Here is a 16,669-nt window from a genome sequence, read left to right as displayed (position 1 = left end):
TCCTAAATAAGATGTTCCTGAGAACATGAGTGAAATTAGAACGTGGAAGAATCAAGTAACACGTTATAAAAAAATTCTCATCCTTGAGAGAGGTTTTTTTAACGTCTGAATGATGGTATAAATGATTAGGGTTGAGCTCCCCGCACACACAGATTCTATATAGACTTACGAGATTAATCATTAAATATAGGCAAATTAATGTCTAGTTCTTTTATATTACTTGAGGAACACTTAGTAGTCTTAAGAAATTGATCTTCGCTTTGGGGAAATAGGCTTTGCAGGAAGTGAGTCCTCCTGAGGTTGTGCAGCTAAGGACAGGTGGCTGATGAGCACCTCTTTCCGTAGACCAACGTTTCAGATCAGTGGGGGGGAAAGATTAGTAAATGGTGTTGGGAAATCAGTTCCCAGATGGAACAGGCATTTGTAAAATAGTCTTACTCAGCAGGAAAGTGAAAGAATCAAATGTTAAAATGAAATCGGAAAAGAACTAAATATAGGTGAATATTTGTGTTGTCTTGGTGTGGAGATGGGCTTCTAAACATGAAGGTAAAAACCATTTACACATAAAAACCGATTAATAGCTTTGGCTGCATGAAAGTAAAATTTACCCAGAACCCGAAAACAAAACTAAAAGATTGGTGAAGAACTGGGAGAAAATGTGTTGTGTATATGACATGCAAATTAAAAATGAGGAGAAATGGAACAGAGGTTTTTTAATTGGGGAAAGGGTATAAATGAGAAATTTTTACAAATGTGCAAATGATTGACCAAAAAATGCAACCTAAGCAGTGATCAGATAAATTCAGGTTAAAACAAGTATTCCTTTTTTGCCTAGCACGTTGGCATGGGTAAAGAAATAGCTGATTTTAACAAAGATTCAGAAAAATTGGTACTTTGATTCACTGTTAATGGAACTATGGATTGTAATACTCTTCCTCTGGGGTATCACAATAATATATGGGGTGTTTCTTTTTAATAAAAGACTTTAAAATGTACATACTCTTTGTCCCAACTATGCCATTTATAGAAATATGTCCTAATACGACAATTACCTGGATGCAAAAAAAGAATTACCAGAATGTTCATTTTATAAGCATTTTCTTAAATCTCCATCCATAGGTATTACTTACGTCAATGACGGTGTCTCCATATAATGCTATGAAAGTGTAGAAAGATGTTAACAATACATTAAATGAAAAGATTATAAAATAGCAGTACAGTGCCATTTTTTAAAAGCGAAGTACATGTATATACATAGCACAGTATGGGAGGATATCTATCGATACATGCCACTGTATGATAGCTCGAGGGCTAACTCTAGATGGTAAAATTGTGAAAGGCTTTTACTTGCTTTTTGCTTTTTTATGTTTTCCTTTTATGTCATTGTCTCTGTGGGAAAACATGTTCCACATTCCTTAACTAAAAAGCAGCACAGGGACTTCCCTGATGGTCCAGTGGCTAAGACTCCGCGCTCCCAATGCAGGCGGCCCGGGTTCGATCCCTGGTCAGGGAACTAGCTCCTGCCGCAGCTAAAGATCCCGCATGCCGCAACGAAGGTCCTGCACGCAGCAACGAAGATCCCGCGTGCTGCAACTGAGACCCAACACAGCCATGTAAATAGATAGATAGATTTTTTTTTTTTAAGCAGCACTTCCCCCCCTCCTTTTTTTTTTCTTTTTCTTTTTCTTTTTTTCTTTTTGCCACAGCACGCAGCTTGCGGGGTCTTAGTTCCCCGACCAGGGATTGAACCCAGGCCGTGGGCAGTGAAAGTGCGGAATCCTAACCACTGGACCGCTAAGGAAGTCCCCAAAGCAGCACATTTGTATAAGATACTCTTCTCCCCATAACCAAAGCCACTTAACAAGAAGGGCAAGCCTGGAAAAGGTCTAGTCTACCGCCACCTTATTAAGAATCCATTTCAGGCTCCTCATACTTCCACAGCCAGTTGATAAGAACAGAACCACTTCTACTTGGGGGTAGTAGAGGGGCTGCCTTATGCAGAATGGCCTTACCATTCCTGGATTATGGTGTTCCTAAATGGAGAAGTGCCACGGGTGTTTTAGGTTGTCTTATTTCTGTAGTGCTTAGGGCCTATAAAAGTGAAAGTTGTCACATCTGGAAAGTGCATATCAATGATCTCATGCTGTAAATTATTCCTCCAGGGCGCAAACCAGAAGAAGAGGGTGTGGAAGATAACGGGCTAGAGGAAAATTCTGGGGATGGACAGGTATGTGCAGCCTTGTCAGTGCATCAGCTCCGTGCGTGGACCCATGACAGTCATCTGACGGTGGCATTTTCTTTGTCACAGGAGGATGTTGAGACCACTTTGGAGAACTTGCAGGACATCGACATGATGGATATCAGTGTGTTGGATGAAGCAGAAATCGATAATGGAAGTGTTGCAGATTGTGTGGACGACGAGGATGCTGATAATCTCCCGGAGTCCCTGTCTGATAGTAGAGAGCTAGTCGAGGGAGAAATGAAGGAGCTTCCTGAGCCGCTTCAAGAACATGCTGTAGGTAACTCGGCAGTGTCTCTACAGTGTACCCTAAACGTAATAATTCCTCAAATAGCTTAATAGATGATAAGTTTTATATTTGGAGTTAAGTTCTTTTAATGCCAGTTGAGTAGAATGGGGGCTAATCCATTCACATGTAAAAATCAGATGAGTCAAAAACACACTTTGCTTCATTGAAAAATGGTGTCTTGTGAGGAACGCGAGTATATGCTCTCCATTTGTATCATGTGGTGTTAAGCCTTTTGAGGATACTATTGTAGATCTTCCTGTTTATTATAGGAGATTGGTCTGTGGTGTAACACCTGGGATGCCTTGAAAATACCAAAACAGAGGTTGAAAGTTGGTCTTTTGCTGTCAACCAATTGGTACTCGCCTAGTCAATCTTTAACACTAACTTTGATGTTGTTTTTAAAGCCTTAGCTTTTTTTCTTGTTAGATGCAATTATGGTGGGCATTATTTATTGAATTTTGTCTACCAGACATTAGGCATTTCCTTTAATCCTTCCAACAACTGTGTGATATATAGATGCTGTTATGCCCATTTTCCAGTTGGGGAAATTGGGGAGTAAAAAGGTAAAGAAATATCTCCAGGCAATATATAGGTCATATGAGAATAAGAATTAAGACCAGGCTAATTCCAGAGTCCATGTACTTAACTCATACACCACATTATCTCAGTGCTGTTAAATTTACTGGATTGTGTCATTTCCGTGAGGATGAATGTTTCTCAGGTAGCCAGAAGAGGCAGTGAAAAATAGAAGCCATGAGGCGTCTTTGTAGGAATTCCTAGGGCTTGGTGTTAGGACCTAGGAGACACCTGGTTTTCATAGTCCTCCTCACATCTTTTGTGGAGTGTCTCCCAAGTACTCCAGTACTCCCTGGGGAAGGAAGCTCTGTTCTCTGCTGGTCCACCCATGCCATTCCTTGGAATGTGTTTGCATTTTCTTTTGGAACTGATCCTCAATACCCTTAGAGGTAGCAGATTGTCATCTTTGAAAAGGGGGGGGGGGCGGTTTGAGAAACGATTGAGTCATTTTGACACAGATAGGGTATGCAATTGTTTCATCTTTTGATGAGTCTCATTCACTGGCTTCCTAAAAAGGAGTACCAGAAACACGAGAGCAGTGAAACCCTTCCTTATTGACTGCTTTTCCTTAAGGCTGTTTTATTCCCTGTGATTAGAAAATAATATATTCAGTAACAAAAGCCTGGAAATGCCTAAATGTCTATCAGTAATGGTTAAATAACCATGGTTTAGTGGAAGCAGTTGTTTAAGAGTTAACAGCATTGACTAGAGGTCTGCCACTTAACTTGCTGTGTGACCTTGGCTAATTTACTTAATCTTTCTGGGCCTTATTTGCAAAAATAGTAGGTTTGAGGAGGACTAAATAGATGAATGCTTATCGCTAATTTAGAGCAAAAGTCATCAAGCTGGCCAAAGATTTATTGGAACACAGCCACACCTATTTGTGACAATTGTCTGTGGCTGATTTCTGGATACAACAGCAGAGTAGAATAGTCATGACAGAGACCGTCTGGCCTACAAAGCCTAAAATACTCACTATCTGGCCCTTGACCCCGGCTTAGAGCAGCACCTATTGTATAGCAGACGGCAGTAGGGTTATTGCTACTGTTACCATAACATTTATTACTCCTTCCAGTAATACAGTTACTACTTCTATATACCATCTCAGTGAACTAAGCTTATTTATATGAACTAGAATAATCTCCAAGATGGCAACAAAAGTAAGGCAGGGAACAGAATAATGTGCTACTAATCATGGAGACAGAGAAAGGGGAGATGGTCTTTCACATGCGTGTGTGCCCATGCTCTTGTGAGCCTGTGTAGAATGTCTTGAGATGGCTGTGTCAGGGGAGGGAAGGAGTGGTGCAAGGTGGTTTCCTAGTCAAGTAAAGGTAATAACAATACATGCTAATTATAAAATATTTTGAAACTATTTCCCCCCTCCCAAAAATAAACCAACATTCAGAGCTTTATAACAAACAATCTAAATTATGTTAGGTCACACAACAATGATTTTATGAACCCCCTTTCTATATCTGGGGAATCCCTTGCCTTATGGACAGAGCCCACCTCATAGAGTAGAAGCTCAACATACCAGTTATTCTTCCCCTGCAGGTGGGGCAGTGATGGGTCACCTGGGCTTTGCCAGTCCTATGCTCCTGTCCCCACACTCAGTTTGGAAGTTGATGGTGCTGAGTGGCAGGGTTCCCGGAGAAGCCCTTCCCATGTGGGCAGTAGCCACCCTAGCAGCAGCAGTCCCAGCAGCAGTAGCGTCCAGGCTCGGCAGGCTGTGGTGGCCGTGGAAATCCAAGAGCCCACTCTGCAGCGTGACTCTGGATGCTGTTCCTGGAAGAACAGCCCCAAACCTGGTGGTCCAGTCTACCAGGAGAGCCCATGTACTGCCCAGTTGTACTTTTTTTGCTTAACTTAGACTTTTGTTTTTCTTTGTTTGTTTGGCTTGCATCTTGAAACCCAAACTGATACCATTTTAGTGGGTCTCCTAGTCTGTCTACAGGTATATGTTTATGTACATTTCTTTCATTTGAGGTGGAATCACAATATAATGCTGTTTTGATTCCTGCACTGTGTTTAGAATTTCATCTTAAGTGACTTTTCATGGCTGTAGCTTTTCACTGTACGGATGTACCATTATGTTACTTTATTATTGATGTAGTAAATTTTATTCTCCATTTATTTTACAGGTAGAGGACAAAGAAACTATAAACAATTTAGATACTTCATCATCTGACTTCACTATATTACAGGTAAATTGTTGTATGTCTCAATAATTTTAGAATCAAACATTAGACCAGTCTCTCGAAACCACTTCCAATATTGTATGGCAGTCCCAACTAAAAGTCATTGCAAAGTTTATTTCCTTTGTTGGCTTTTGTAGAGGGGGTTTTGCTTTCCACTTTCCCCTAATATAACATGCCTACTGAAAAGGGCTCATCGTCTTGGCTTCCCTTCCAAGCACTGTGGCGTCCCTGCAGCTGAGAGGAGGGTGTGTTTGCGGGGTTCTTGTTAATTTGATTCGTGGGAGAAGGGCAGCCTGTCGGGTCTGTTCTGGATGGCATCCTCTGCAGAAAGACTATTAGATGAGACATGAGACAGCAAGGGGGACACCCCCTCCTCAGGAGAGACGAATGGGGCACGGATGAGGATGCAAGGGGGTGACCAGAGCGCTGACCTCACAGCTGGGAAGAAAGATGGATTCTCAGGGGTTCTGGTTCTGCCTTTGGGAAGTTTTTCTCAGAAAGTACACAGATTTCTTTTGATGACTGTGTCATCTTGGCTGTTTGACTACCATCTGTGTAGAAGTTAAATCTTAGATGAGAACAAATGAGATGTGGCCTAACTTTCAGGTATGGTTTGCATAAATGTGGATCTTGAGTTTCCTTTTCCTTTTTCTGCCAGCCTGTAGATGTAAACTGTTGGAATAAAGCTGGGTAGCTGATTTTCAGTAGAAAGTTTTGTGAGGAAATGAAGATACTTAAGCCAGTCATAAGTAAGCTGACTGCCAGTCAGCTTATGCCAGTCCTTGTGTTTTGTTTGTTTTAATAATGTCACCTATGCTGCTTAATTGGAAATCACCTTTCAGACAAGATCTTCATTTGCTTCTGCCAGGCAGGGGCAAGGTTTGTTATTACCGAGCCAGAACCCCGGCCTTGAGGAGGGTGCAAATCTCAGGGAAACTTGGTGAAACCCAATTCACCTTTAGGGCTGATGTCTCTCTCCAGCTGCAAAGTGACACAGCCTGTTCCTGACTCAGAAGGGAAAGACGGAGCGGGTCTTGTCATTTTCTTGAGTGTCTCTGTAGGTCAAAGACTCCTGTATATATTATCCTAACCAGACGCTTACGTATAGCTCCTCTCAGCGACAAATAGAAACATACGCCTTTCCCTCTAGGGAAAGTTAGGAGAGAATTGTTCTGCCTAAAATGATTGTTTCCTTCAGTGTAGAATCTTTAATTCCCAGCATGAAATGAAAAAGAATTGATTACAAATAAATGAAACTATTAAAAAAGTGAACAGTTTCCTAGGGCTCCCCAGAATGGCAGGTCAGTGCCCAGTGGAAGTTGCAAACCATTCACGTCCATGTAACTCATATGCTAAGCACCTGTGCTGTGTCAGATGCATGAGAAGAAAGGTTGGTCTCCATCCTTCCTATGTAAACAGAGCGATGAGTTGAGGCCTGGACTGATAAACAGACTCTCAGTCACATAGCCTTTGCTTAAATCTTGGCTTTGCTGTGTGTCCTTGAGGAAGTTTGTCAGCCACTCTGTGCCTGTCTCCTAATCTGTGAAAAGAAGGATGATACTAATAGTACCAACCTGCTAGGGCTGTGTGATGATTGGTTAATATATATATAGTAAGGTGCTTGAATTTGTGCCTGGAACCTAGACAGTGCTTATCAGCGTTGGCTGGAATTCCAGAATATTGTAGTTTGTGTGGAGGGAACGTAGGGGTCAGGGACCACATATTGAGAGAAAGTCCCTTCCTTTAGTTGGGCAGCCTCTCTATGACGAGGTGGCCCCTAAGCTAAATGCCGAGGGATGTGTAGGACTTGGTCAGGGGTGGGGTGAGGTGCAGATGGCCCTGCTGGAGAGGGAGGTGGCAATGGGGGTGGTAAAACCAGCGCTACTGTCGGCAAGGAATAACAATGGTGTGACTTGACAGGGCTTCCTGGGAAGAGTTTGAGGGATATTTAGGAATTAGGGCTGCCTGGTGGGTTGTTGGTTAGAAGAGATAAGGAAGCAGGCATGTGTAACACTGGAGAGGGCTCAGTTGACCAGGTGGGCAGGGGTGGTATGACCGTGCAAAGAGCAGAGGTCAAGCCACCTGTGCCTTCTTTCCCTCGATCTTTTCAATTTTTGGAAACTAATGCTATATTAATTAAGTGAAAATTGATTATCTGATATGTGTCAGGCATTCTATTAGGCACTAAAGATAGAAAAAATGAAAACACTGCCCTCCAGGGCAGTGTTTAAGACAATTTAGAGGGATAGACAAGCATGTGATGGGTTCATCACCATTAAAAGTGATATAATGTTGCCAGGCACTGGGAAATGCAGCAAAGCAAACAACAGTAATAAACCAGGCCCCTTGAGAGCATCCTGGGCTGTGGGGCTTGGGGCTGAGGTGAATGGGGTGGGATGCCAGCTGTGTGGGCTCTTGCCCAGAACAAGCAGGTTCTCCACCTGTTGCATTTGTGAGGTCCCTTGTCTGTGTTTTTAAAATTCCCTTCTTAGTTATTACAGTTTTTGGTGTAAATAAATTCTAGGTTTCATCCATCTGGCACAATCTTATTTATATTTTTTGTTGCAGGAAATTGAAGAGCCATCCTTGGAGCCAGGTACTGTTAAATGAAAAACTTAGCAGCGGGGTTTGGAACCGTTCTAGTTTTCCACCTTCTCTAATTTGAATTCTTTAATTTTAAAAAGTTAACCTTACTGTAGTATACATTGTTCTAAAGGTTTACGATCCAGAACATACCAGGATCATAGAGATTGGAAACCCAGCCATATCACCAGATCTGTGAAAGTGGCTGACTTCTCATTTCGCAAAATGTATTGGTGAGATGAAACTGTCTCATGCCTTTTTAAATGTACACGGCACTTAAACTTATGTAGAGAGAGTTTGCATGCCTCTCGAGAGCAAATACCTCTGTACCCCACAGAACAGATCTTGTGATATTGGGCAGTATCTTAACTTTGTGGTTTTTAATTCAGGCAGTGCAGGCAGTGGTAGGGAGATACGGTTTAAAACATTGAGACGTAACTGGATTCCAGAAGAGGAAAGAGTTTCTTCATGAGAATTCCAAACAAATAACTGTTCACTTTCTGGACTGCAAATATCTCAGAGCACCGATGGAAGAGATTCTGGTTTTCATGTTGGACTGTTCTGTTAAAAGAAATTCAAAGAAATTTGGAAATTGAGCTGTTCAGTGAATGGTGATACATTCAGTTAAGCAACTTGGACTTTGGAAGCTAAATTTGGAAGAGTCATATATAAACGACGACAGAATGAAGACTGTCAAGAATCAGCCAGAAGGTTATGGGGGTTAAATCTCTGGGATGCTTTTCTCTTCCATGTAGCGTAGAGGCTTGCTCTCGCAGGCGGTTGGAGCGCAGGTAGTGTAACCAGTGTAACTTTGTGTACCCGCGGGTTTTCCAATCTCTGTGTAGCTAGCAGTTCTCTTCGTGTTAGTGTGGCAGCCGTGCCAGTTCCACATTTGTGATTGCTTTATTTCCCTGGTAATTAAACCTTGTGCCATTCTATTCCTGTTAAATCCGTAGAAAATGAGAAAATACTCGACATTTTGGGGGAAACTTGTAAATCTGAGCCAGTAAAAGAAGAAGGTTCCGAGCTGGAGCAGCCATTTGCACAGGAAACAAGTAGCGTGGGGCCAGACAGAAAGCTTGCGGAGGAAGAGGACCTTTTTGACAGCGCCCATCCGGAGGAGGGTGATTTAGATTTGGCCAGCGAGTCAACAGCACAAGCTCAGTCGAGCAAGGCAGACACCCTGTTAGCGGTAGTGAAAAGGGAGCCCGTGGAGCAGACAGGCGATGGCGAGAGGACGGACTGTGAGCCTGTAGGGCTAGAGAAGCCAGTTGAGCAGAGTAGTAAAGCCTCAGAGCACACGGAAGCCTGTAGCGAGGAGGCCTCGGAAGCGCCCCCGGAAGCCTCAAGCCCAGACCCCAGGGATAGCAAAGAAGACGTGAAGAAGTTTGCTTTTGAAGCTTGTAATGAAGTCCCTCCGGCTCCTAAAGAGTCCTCAGCCAGTGAGGGCGCTGATCAGAAAATGAGGTTTGTTTTTTCTCAGTTTTAGACCAGACGCTATCTCCTTTTCATTGGTCGTTTAATGACACACATAAGCTGTTGTTTCTGCAATTGGCCAGCCAGACTGATGCAATTGTAGTTTACTTCTAAAGAATGTTTTATTTCTCTTTGTTTATTTTAAGCTGATTACATAATCTTTTTTCTTTTCTCAACCTATCATGGTTGTTTTCTTTAATTCTTCCTAATTATCTTTAGCCCAGCAGAATTAATTAACTCCTGTGGGTCTGAAATCTTATGGTTAGGTCAGATTTCCAATACACGTTTGTCGGGGTATCATTTTTTCAGAACTAAATTTCGGGTAGGTATGCAACCTCAGCACGTATTTTATAATTTTGAGTTTGTTTCCTGTCTGCTTCTTCCTTCTGGAGTGACATTGTCTTTTGTCTCTAGTTCTGTCGAAGATGACTTGGATACCAAAAGGCTTTCCAAAGAGGAAAAGGGTAGGTCAGCGTGGCATCATCCCCAAGAGCATGTTTGGCCCCCATGGTGGCGGGTGTTTGGTTCTGGGCTGTCCACACCCATTTCTGCCTCACATGTGCCTGTGAGCCCGTCTCAAAGCCTTTTCTCCACTCTGTCCCCTGCTCCTCACTGCAGGTTCTGGGTTGCAGGGCAGAGTTGACACATCGATTTGATGCTCATGCTTGATTTTGCCAGAGGGCTTTGAGCTCCTCTGTCCTGACTGACCCTCTGATTTGCAACCTCCTTAACCACGGTGACACTTGGAGATGGAGAAAATGCTTGGAGTTTCAGATACCTTGGGGCGGTGGGGAGCAGTTTCCCTGGTATTGCAGATTTATCAACACCAGAGCCCTTTATTGATCCACTGATTGAGAAGCAGTTTTGCTGGTCCAGATTCCTCCTTAATCAGTGTTCTAATAAGAACAAAAACCAGGGGTAGGTTGTGCTCTGTGGTTCTACACTGATAGCACCTGTCTTACATTCCAAAGTCGCCTCACTGGATTGGGTGATGCCATTTGGTAGCTAAGGGACTCTCCCACGGGCTGAGCAGCCCCCGACTCGCCATAGTAAGTGGCGTTGCCAGTGGTCCCATCTGCCCAGTGCGCAGCTCCAGAGCTTGTGTAAGGACAGTGGGCGGGGCCCCACACCCCAGCTGGCTTTGGGTACTGCTGGCATCTGGGACAAGTAGGGAAAGTGTCTGGTTTGGAATGATTTTAAGCTTTTTTAAGACTCAGGATTTTGTTGGTGTCGTGTTTTTGACCTGAACTTTTTTTGTGATAGGTCGTAGCAGTTGTGGTAGGAATTTCTGGGTTAGTGGACTTTCTTCTACCACCAGAGCTACAGATTTGAAGAATCTTTTCAGCAAGTATGGGAAGGTAAGACCGGGGATGAGATTTTTAAGCCCATGCAGTGTGGCTTCTACGTGCAGATTATTGTCCCCACGCAGTGAGGACTTTGAGTGACTGTGCATGCTGCTCTTTGACCTCACATTTGCTCACATTGCTCGTGGCAGGTCCGCCGCCCCTACGGGGAGAGATGCAAGCCCAGAGGGATCTCCCAGAGCCCACATCCACTTTGTATTTCTCACCTTTCCCCGGCCCCCAAGCCACCACACGACTTGATAGCTTCCTGAATCCATTTCTCTGGCTTTAGGCCTTAAACCCAGGGAGGGCTGTGGAGGGTGGACCAGAGGGCAGGGTGTGAAGGTGCTGGTAGCATTTTCGTGAGATGGTGGTGATTACAGAACACGAGTGAAGCTGTAGATATGGTTACGAACAAGATCTCTGGAGCCAGGCCGGTGTGGGCAGCTGTGGGCCCCAGCTCTGCCGCTCAGAGTTGTGTGGCCGGGGCATGTCGCCTCTCCCGTGTGAACCTCATCTCGTCACTTGGGGGCCCTCAAAGTCGTTGTCTCCTTATGATGGCGTGTGTAACTGGAGCAGAGCTGCTGGTGCCCTGCCTCTGCCCACGTGCTTTCACCCCCAGCTGGGTAGCTCTGGCCCCCTCTTCTCTGCCACCCCTGCCTGTCTCCCTCCGTCCTCAGCCCAGCAAGGGTGGCCATGACGCCCAGGTGGGCCACCTCCCCGCCTGGGTGCCAACTGCAGTCCCCCATGTGTTGCCTTTAGTCCCTCCTCTTTCTCCCCCTCCCTCTCCCCCTTCCTCCCCATGCTTCCCGAACTCACCTCCAGATAAACTGCTGCACCTGTGCCTCCTTGTCTCTCAGTCAGCCTTGGCCAAGTGAGACTTAGCACAGGCTCGTGTTCGTAGTAAGGGTTCAGCAATGATAACAGAGAAAACCAACGTCATTTACCTTGGTTGTTGACGTTCAGGAACTAACAAGGAAAACTAAACCTGACACGTTTCTCAGAATAACTCACGACTCCCTGGGCCTCAGTAATACAAGGTGGGACCCTTTTCTTGATTCTGCTTTGGCCCTCAAAGCAGATGGCTGCTCTCAGCAGGGAAGTGTCAGCCTGGAGCCTGCAGTGTCTTGGGTTCATTGCTGGCTCGAATAAGGGACCAAACCACTCTGAAACCTTCCTTTGGGGGTAAGGCTCCACGTGGCACAATGAGAATGAATACCGGCCATGGCCACTGGTTCCGCTGGGACCTCTCTTGAGCCGTGGTGCCTTCTGCCGTAAAAGGCTGTCCCTAACTTCAGCTTACTGAGGTTGGGAGAGTTAAATAGCATATAAGGATGTATCTGTAGTGCCTGAAACATCTCCTTGAATTTTGTTTTGTTAGTAGTAGGATGGGCTCTGCATTACAGAGCGCTCTTTATAAACCTGTCCTGTCGCTCTCCTTCTGTAGATGTGTCTTCCTACTTCACTGGCCACGTAGATGACTGCATGTTCAGAAACATTTCTTTACAAATTTTACATAGTGTTACCGGCATGCTGGCAGGACTCTGCCTTCTGCTTCACTTTCTCCTCCACGCTGTCATCCTGGTGCCCTAGAGGAACAGGCAGGATGGAGTCGGAGCAGCCAGACAGTAGCGTTACCCTCCCCAGCCTTTACCTGCTACTTGTCGTCCACCTGCTCTCAGTGTCTCTGGTGGGGGGCGGTGGGGAGCAGGACGTGGGGTGGGTCAGAGGGAAGCAGCGTGGACCGCAGTGTCGGGGTCTGGGGGGGGGCTTCGTGTCCAAGCCATATTTGTGTGCTTTCCTTCAAGGTGGTGGGCGCCAAGGTTGTGACCAATGCCCGGAGTCCTGGAGCTCGCTGCTACGGCTTTGTTACAATGTCCACAGCAGAAGAGGCCACAAAATGCATTAACCACCTGCACAAAACAGAGCTCCACGGGAAGATGATCTCAGTGGAAAAAGTAAGGGGCTATTTTCTTCCCGGGATGTGACCATGTTAGGAAATAAGGTAATACTTCCACCTGATTCTCTTTTTCAGGCAAAAAATGAACCTGCTGGGAAGAAAACTTCTGACAAAAGAGAAGGGGAGGGGAAAAAAGAGAAGTCTAGCAATGCTGACAGGTATTACTCTTCCCGAGGGGATTGTGGCCAAGGTGACCCTTTTCTTCATTTCACGTCCTTCACGTTTTCCACGGATGGGGAAGGCTGTGAGGCCCTCGCCCCCTTTACTTTTCTGCATTCGTTGAGGACAGTTTCACCCCCAGTCCTGGGAGATGACTCCAGTCCCTCTCCAGGCTCCTTGTTCGCCATCCTGTTGATGCCTTAGAGGCAGCCTCCTCATCACTTGGTGCTCATGGCGAGAGTCCTGTCATCGTCGCTGGCTTTTTCCCTCAATATCTCTTCTCACCCACTTGTGTCTGGGGTGTTATTTTTAGATCTGCAAACATTAAGAGAGAAGAGAAGCCCGACAGAAAAGATGATGCTAAAAAGGGTGAAGATGGAAGTGGAGAAAAGAGCAAAGATCAGGATGATCAGAAACCTGGCCCTTCAGAACGATCTCGAACCACAAAATCAGGTAGCTGACCGATGGGTATGGGAGATTTCACCTTGTGTTCTGTTCCTGGCTGGTGTGGTTAGTTGGCAACACAAAACTACATTTGTTTTCTATGGAGTTGAGTGTTGTTCCTCATTTGGAGGTGCCGCTTCTTATCTTGCTCCTTTCTTCCTGTAGGAAGTCGAGGAACTGAGCGGACCGTGGTGATGGATAAATCTAAAGGTGTACCTGTTATCAGTGTCAAAACATCAGGATCCAAGGACAGAGTGAGTGTTCCTTTCCCACCTGGGGTATTTATTTCCTCTGACATTCCTATGTGTGTTTTAGGGGATTCTTGAGCTTGAGAAAAGTTGTCAGCCTTTCCAAAATGTAGGTTGTTTTGAACTTCAAAAATGGGAAAGTTTATAAGCTTTGCTTCGTAGTTTGTATGATAAGAATTGTTGCTTTTTGGTTTTTTATAACTAATTTTCAAATTCAATTATGGGAGTGGTTGGCTTTGTTTGCCTGAATCAGGGTACAGTAGTCCATTTTCCTTGCCAGCCTGGAAGTTTGAGCAGCTCTCCATTGTGCATTCCCAAACCCCCGTGTGACCCAGGCAGCCTTCCGGCCCGCCTTTACAGCCAGTCCATACTCTGACTCCTTGCAGATACTCCACAGAACATGGAATCCACAAAGTGCCAGTCTTAGGTTCTTACCACTTCACTCTGCCTGCCACTGGGGTCATGGGTAGCTGTTGATATTCATACGTTCAACTTTTGACAGGCTTACAACTTTGATGGATGTGGGTCCAGGTCCCCAAGGCTACCCACATTCTGAGATCCACTGGGGGGCCCCCTGGACTCGGCACATAGTTGTAGTCACGGTCAAGATTGGCTTCAGTGATGCAGAGAGGATACACAGCCGGGCAGGCGGGGAAAGACAGGTGGGGGGAGTCTGGAGGGGACCCTGCCTGCTCCTTTGTGTTCTCCCTCCCGTGTTGGCTCCCGCAACAGGGACAGTGCAGCCGCTTGAGGGTGATACTTCTGCCCAGGGAAGCCCGTTGGAGCCTCAGCTCCCAGGGTTTTTACTGGGGCTGGTCACGTAGTCCCCTCTCCAGGCAAGTACCGAAGGAGAGCAGGTTTTCAGCACAAACCATCATTTGCATGGTCTGGGCACAGTGAACCACCTTTGCCAGTTAACTCTTGACTAGGGACACTCTGAATGCCAAGTTCTCTAACACCAGCCTCAGGCCTGCCATGTTAACCTGTGCTGCCCAGAAGATAAACCGTTTAAGCTTTTGAATGTTGTGGACCAGTTGCAAGCTGACATTTCTATTATGACATTTCAGTCTGCCTGTGTTTGTGCAAATATTTTACTGTGTTAGAGCGTTTTCCCCTTACTTTATAATAAATGATGTAGAATGGCAAATTGGAAGTGTGAATTTGAGGGCTGAGGCGGGTAGATCTCAAAAAATAATGCAGTCGGCACAAATAAGGAATCCTCAAACATACCAGAAATAGCCTCAATTGGGCATCGCCGCATGTTTAATATTAAAGAATGTGTTTTGGACGCAAAAGACAAAGTGAAAAAAAAATACTTTTTTATCTTACAAAAAGTTTCTGGTAAGATACTCATTTCCATTTTGACTAGTGAAAGTACTCGATGAGTCATATTTTAGCATTAAATGGTAATGACAGTCGGTGACTCTGAATTACGATAAGCAAACATGAAGTTTCTTAGGAGAGAAGGCTTTGTTATCTGATTGTTTCGTTAAACGTTAATCTTCACTTCTGATCTTGGATGCTTGGACCTGGACACACCTAATTCTCCTGTTGTTGTTTCTACCTTAACTTTTCAATGTTTCTTGGTGAACCAGGTTTCCAAGAGCCAGGATCGCAAATCAGCCAGCAGGGAGAAGCGGTCTGTTGTGTCCTTTGATAAAGTCAAAGAGTCGAGGAAGTCACGAGACTCAGAGTCCCGCAGGTGAGTCAGAATCCAGGAATGTGGGCTGGTTTGGGTGTTGCCGTTGACTGGTGGTAACTCTGTCCTGGGAGGGTATTTTCCGAGTCCCCTGTGGGTGGAATATTGCTTTAAACCTCTGCTCCTTTGGCTTTTAGTTCACAGACTTCCTGTGCACTGGCTTTCTTCTGTGACTTTTTTCAAACTGTTTTCTCAGGCAGATATTTTGAAGATTCTGGGAGGTAGCAAAGGCAGGGAGATGGAATGCTTTCCTGGGACAGTAGTGCTAGTTAACAGAACATACCAAATTTGCTCCAGAAGCTGTGAATAGGGAAAAAGAGTGGGACAGACCAATGAGAGAGCTGAGAGGTCCTCGTCCTTAAATAAGCCCAAGACAAGGTCCTCATAATTTTTAAAAACTAAACAGAAATGTTGTCAATCACGTTGAGTGACAGTTAAAGTTTCCTGTCAAGAAAAAAATTTAAACTGTAGTTTAAAAAATAAGAACCATTAGTAAAAAGGCTAGCAGAATGAGACTGAGAAAGGGGGCAGGAGCACTGTTTTCTGTAGTACGCTGTACAGAACTTTCTGCTGAAAAGGGAAAGGCAGTGGGCAAAGAAAAAGTGAGGCTTTGGTGAAGTAATTAGCAAATGAGTAGAACTGACCCATGTGCGTGTGGGAATTTAACATGATAAAAGTGATGTTTCCCACTAGTGAGAAAAGGACGGGCTCACCCCAGAATGGCTTCAGGTCACTTGGCTGTGCCTTTGGACAGTCCTTTGGATCTCTGGCTCACATCACTACAAATTGTCAACATAAACTGCTGGCTGAACATAAACATAAAAATTAGTTATCCGTGTAATGCAAAAGTAAATATATTTATGAGTTTGAGCTTTTGAAAGGACTGAAATTTTATAAAGGAGAGGTAGACTAAGTTAAAATTTCTCTTCTGTACAATGAAAGACCAAAGAGAAGGTGCAAAGATGTGTGACAGATGGTAGTAAAGGTGTTTTGTAGTAGATAAAAAATAACCCGATAGAAGATGGACAGAAGGGGCTGCGTACATATGGTCATGAAACATGAAACGTCGTTCAGCCTCACCAGGCATCAGGGACATGCAGGTGAAAACGGCAGTGAGACTGGTTTTCCATCCGTTAATTTGATCTGGATTACAGTTGGGGGAGACAGATGCTTGTAGTGGTGGGAGTGACCTCTCCGGGGGGCACAGCAGCCTGGAGAGCGGTCCCGAGGTAGCATGGGCTTCTGAATGCTGGTGTTCCAGACCCAGCGATGCCACTTCCCCCAACCTGCCCGAGAGGAACCTGTGCTAAGAAAATGGGGCGGGGTGGCCATTTCCCTGAGGCTGGGAACAACCAGAAGGCCCACGAGGTCTGCGAGTGGTCATGTGCACTGTGGCCTCTCACTCCATGGGCTCCTTCCCAGAAGCATGCGTACATCTGTAGAGGTGGGGGCGCA

The 16,669-nt window shown here is 45.1% G+C and overlaps 1 protein-coding gene across 2 annotated transcripts in view; it reads left to right on the top strand.

The window, feature by feature from the left end:
- Nucleotides 1–16,669, top strand: part of SAFB (scaffold attachment factor B) — a 34,207-nt gene that overhangs the window by 11,050 nt on the left and 6,488 nt on the right. For both annotated transcript variants that reach the window (XM_036846685.1, XM_036846684.1), the window contains exons 3-14: nt 2,163–2,227; nt 2,309–2,515; nt 5,246–5,308; nt 7,871–7,898; nt 8,842–9,352; nt 9,776–9,825; nt 10,625–10,719; nt 12,513–12,662; nt 12,740–12,822; nt 13,137–13,276; nt 13,433–13,521; nt 15,111–15,217. In XM_036846685.1, the coding sequence (XP_036702580.1) occupies nt 2,163–2,227; nt 2,309–2,515; nt 5,246–5,308; nt 7,871–7,898; nt 8,842–9,352; nt 9,776–9,825; nt 10,625–10,719; nt 12,513–12,662; nt 12,740–12,822; nt 13,137–13,276; nt 13,433–13,521; nt 15,111–15,217 (1,588 nt within the window). The remainder of the gene's footprint in view (nt 1–2,162; nt 2,228–2,308; nt 2,516–5,245; nt 5,309–7,870; nt 7,899–8,841; nt 9,353–9,775; nt 9,826–10,624; nt 10,720–12,512; nt 12,663–12,739; nt 12,823–13,136; nt 13,277–13,432; nt 13,522–15,110; nt 15,218–16,669) is intronic.

The sequence above is a fragment of the Balaenoptera musculus genome, chromosome 3, assembly GCF_009873245.2.
Source record: "Balaenoptera musculus isolate JJ_BM4_2016_0621 chromosome 3, mBalMus1.pri.v3, whole genome shotgun sequence".
Classification (NCBI taxonomy): Eukaryota; Metazoa; Chordata; class Mammalia; order Artiodactyla; family Balaenopteridae; genus Balaenoptera; species Balaenoptera musculus.
Note: the sequence above shows the minus strand (reverse complement) of the source record. Positions and strands in the feature narration are given on the sequence as shown.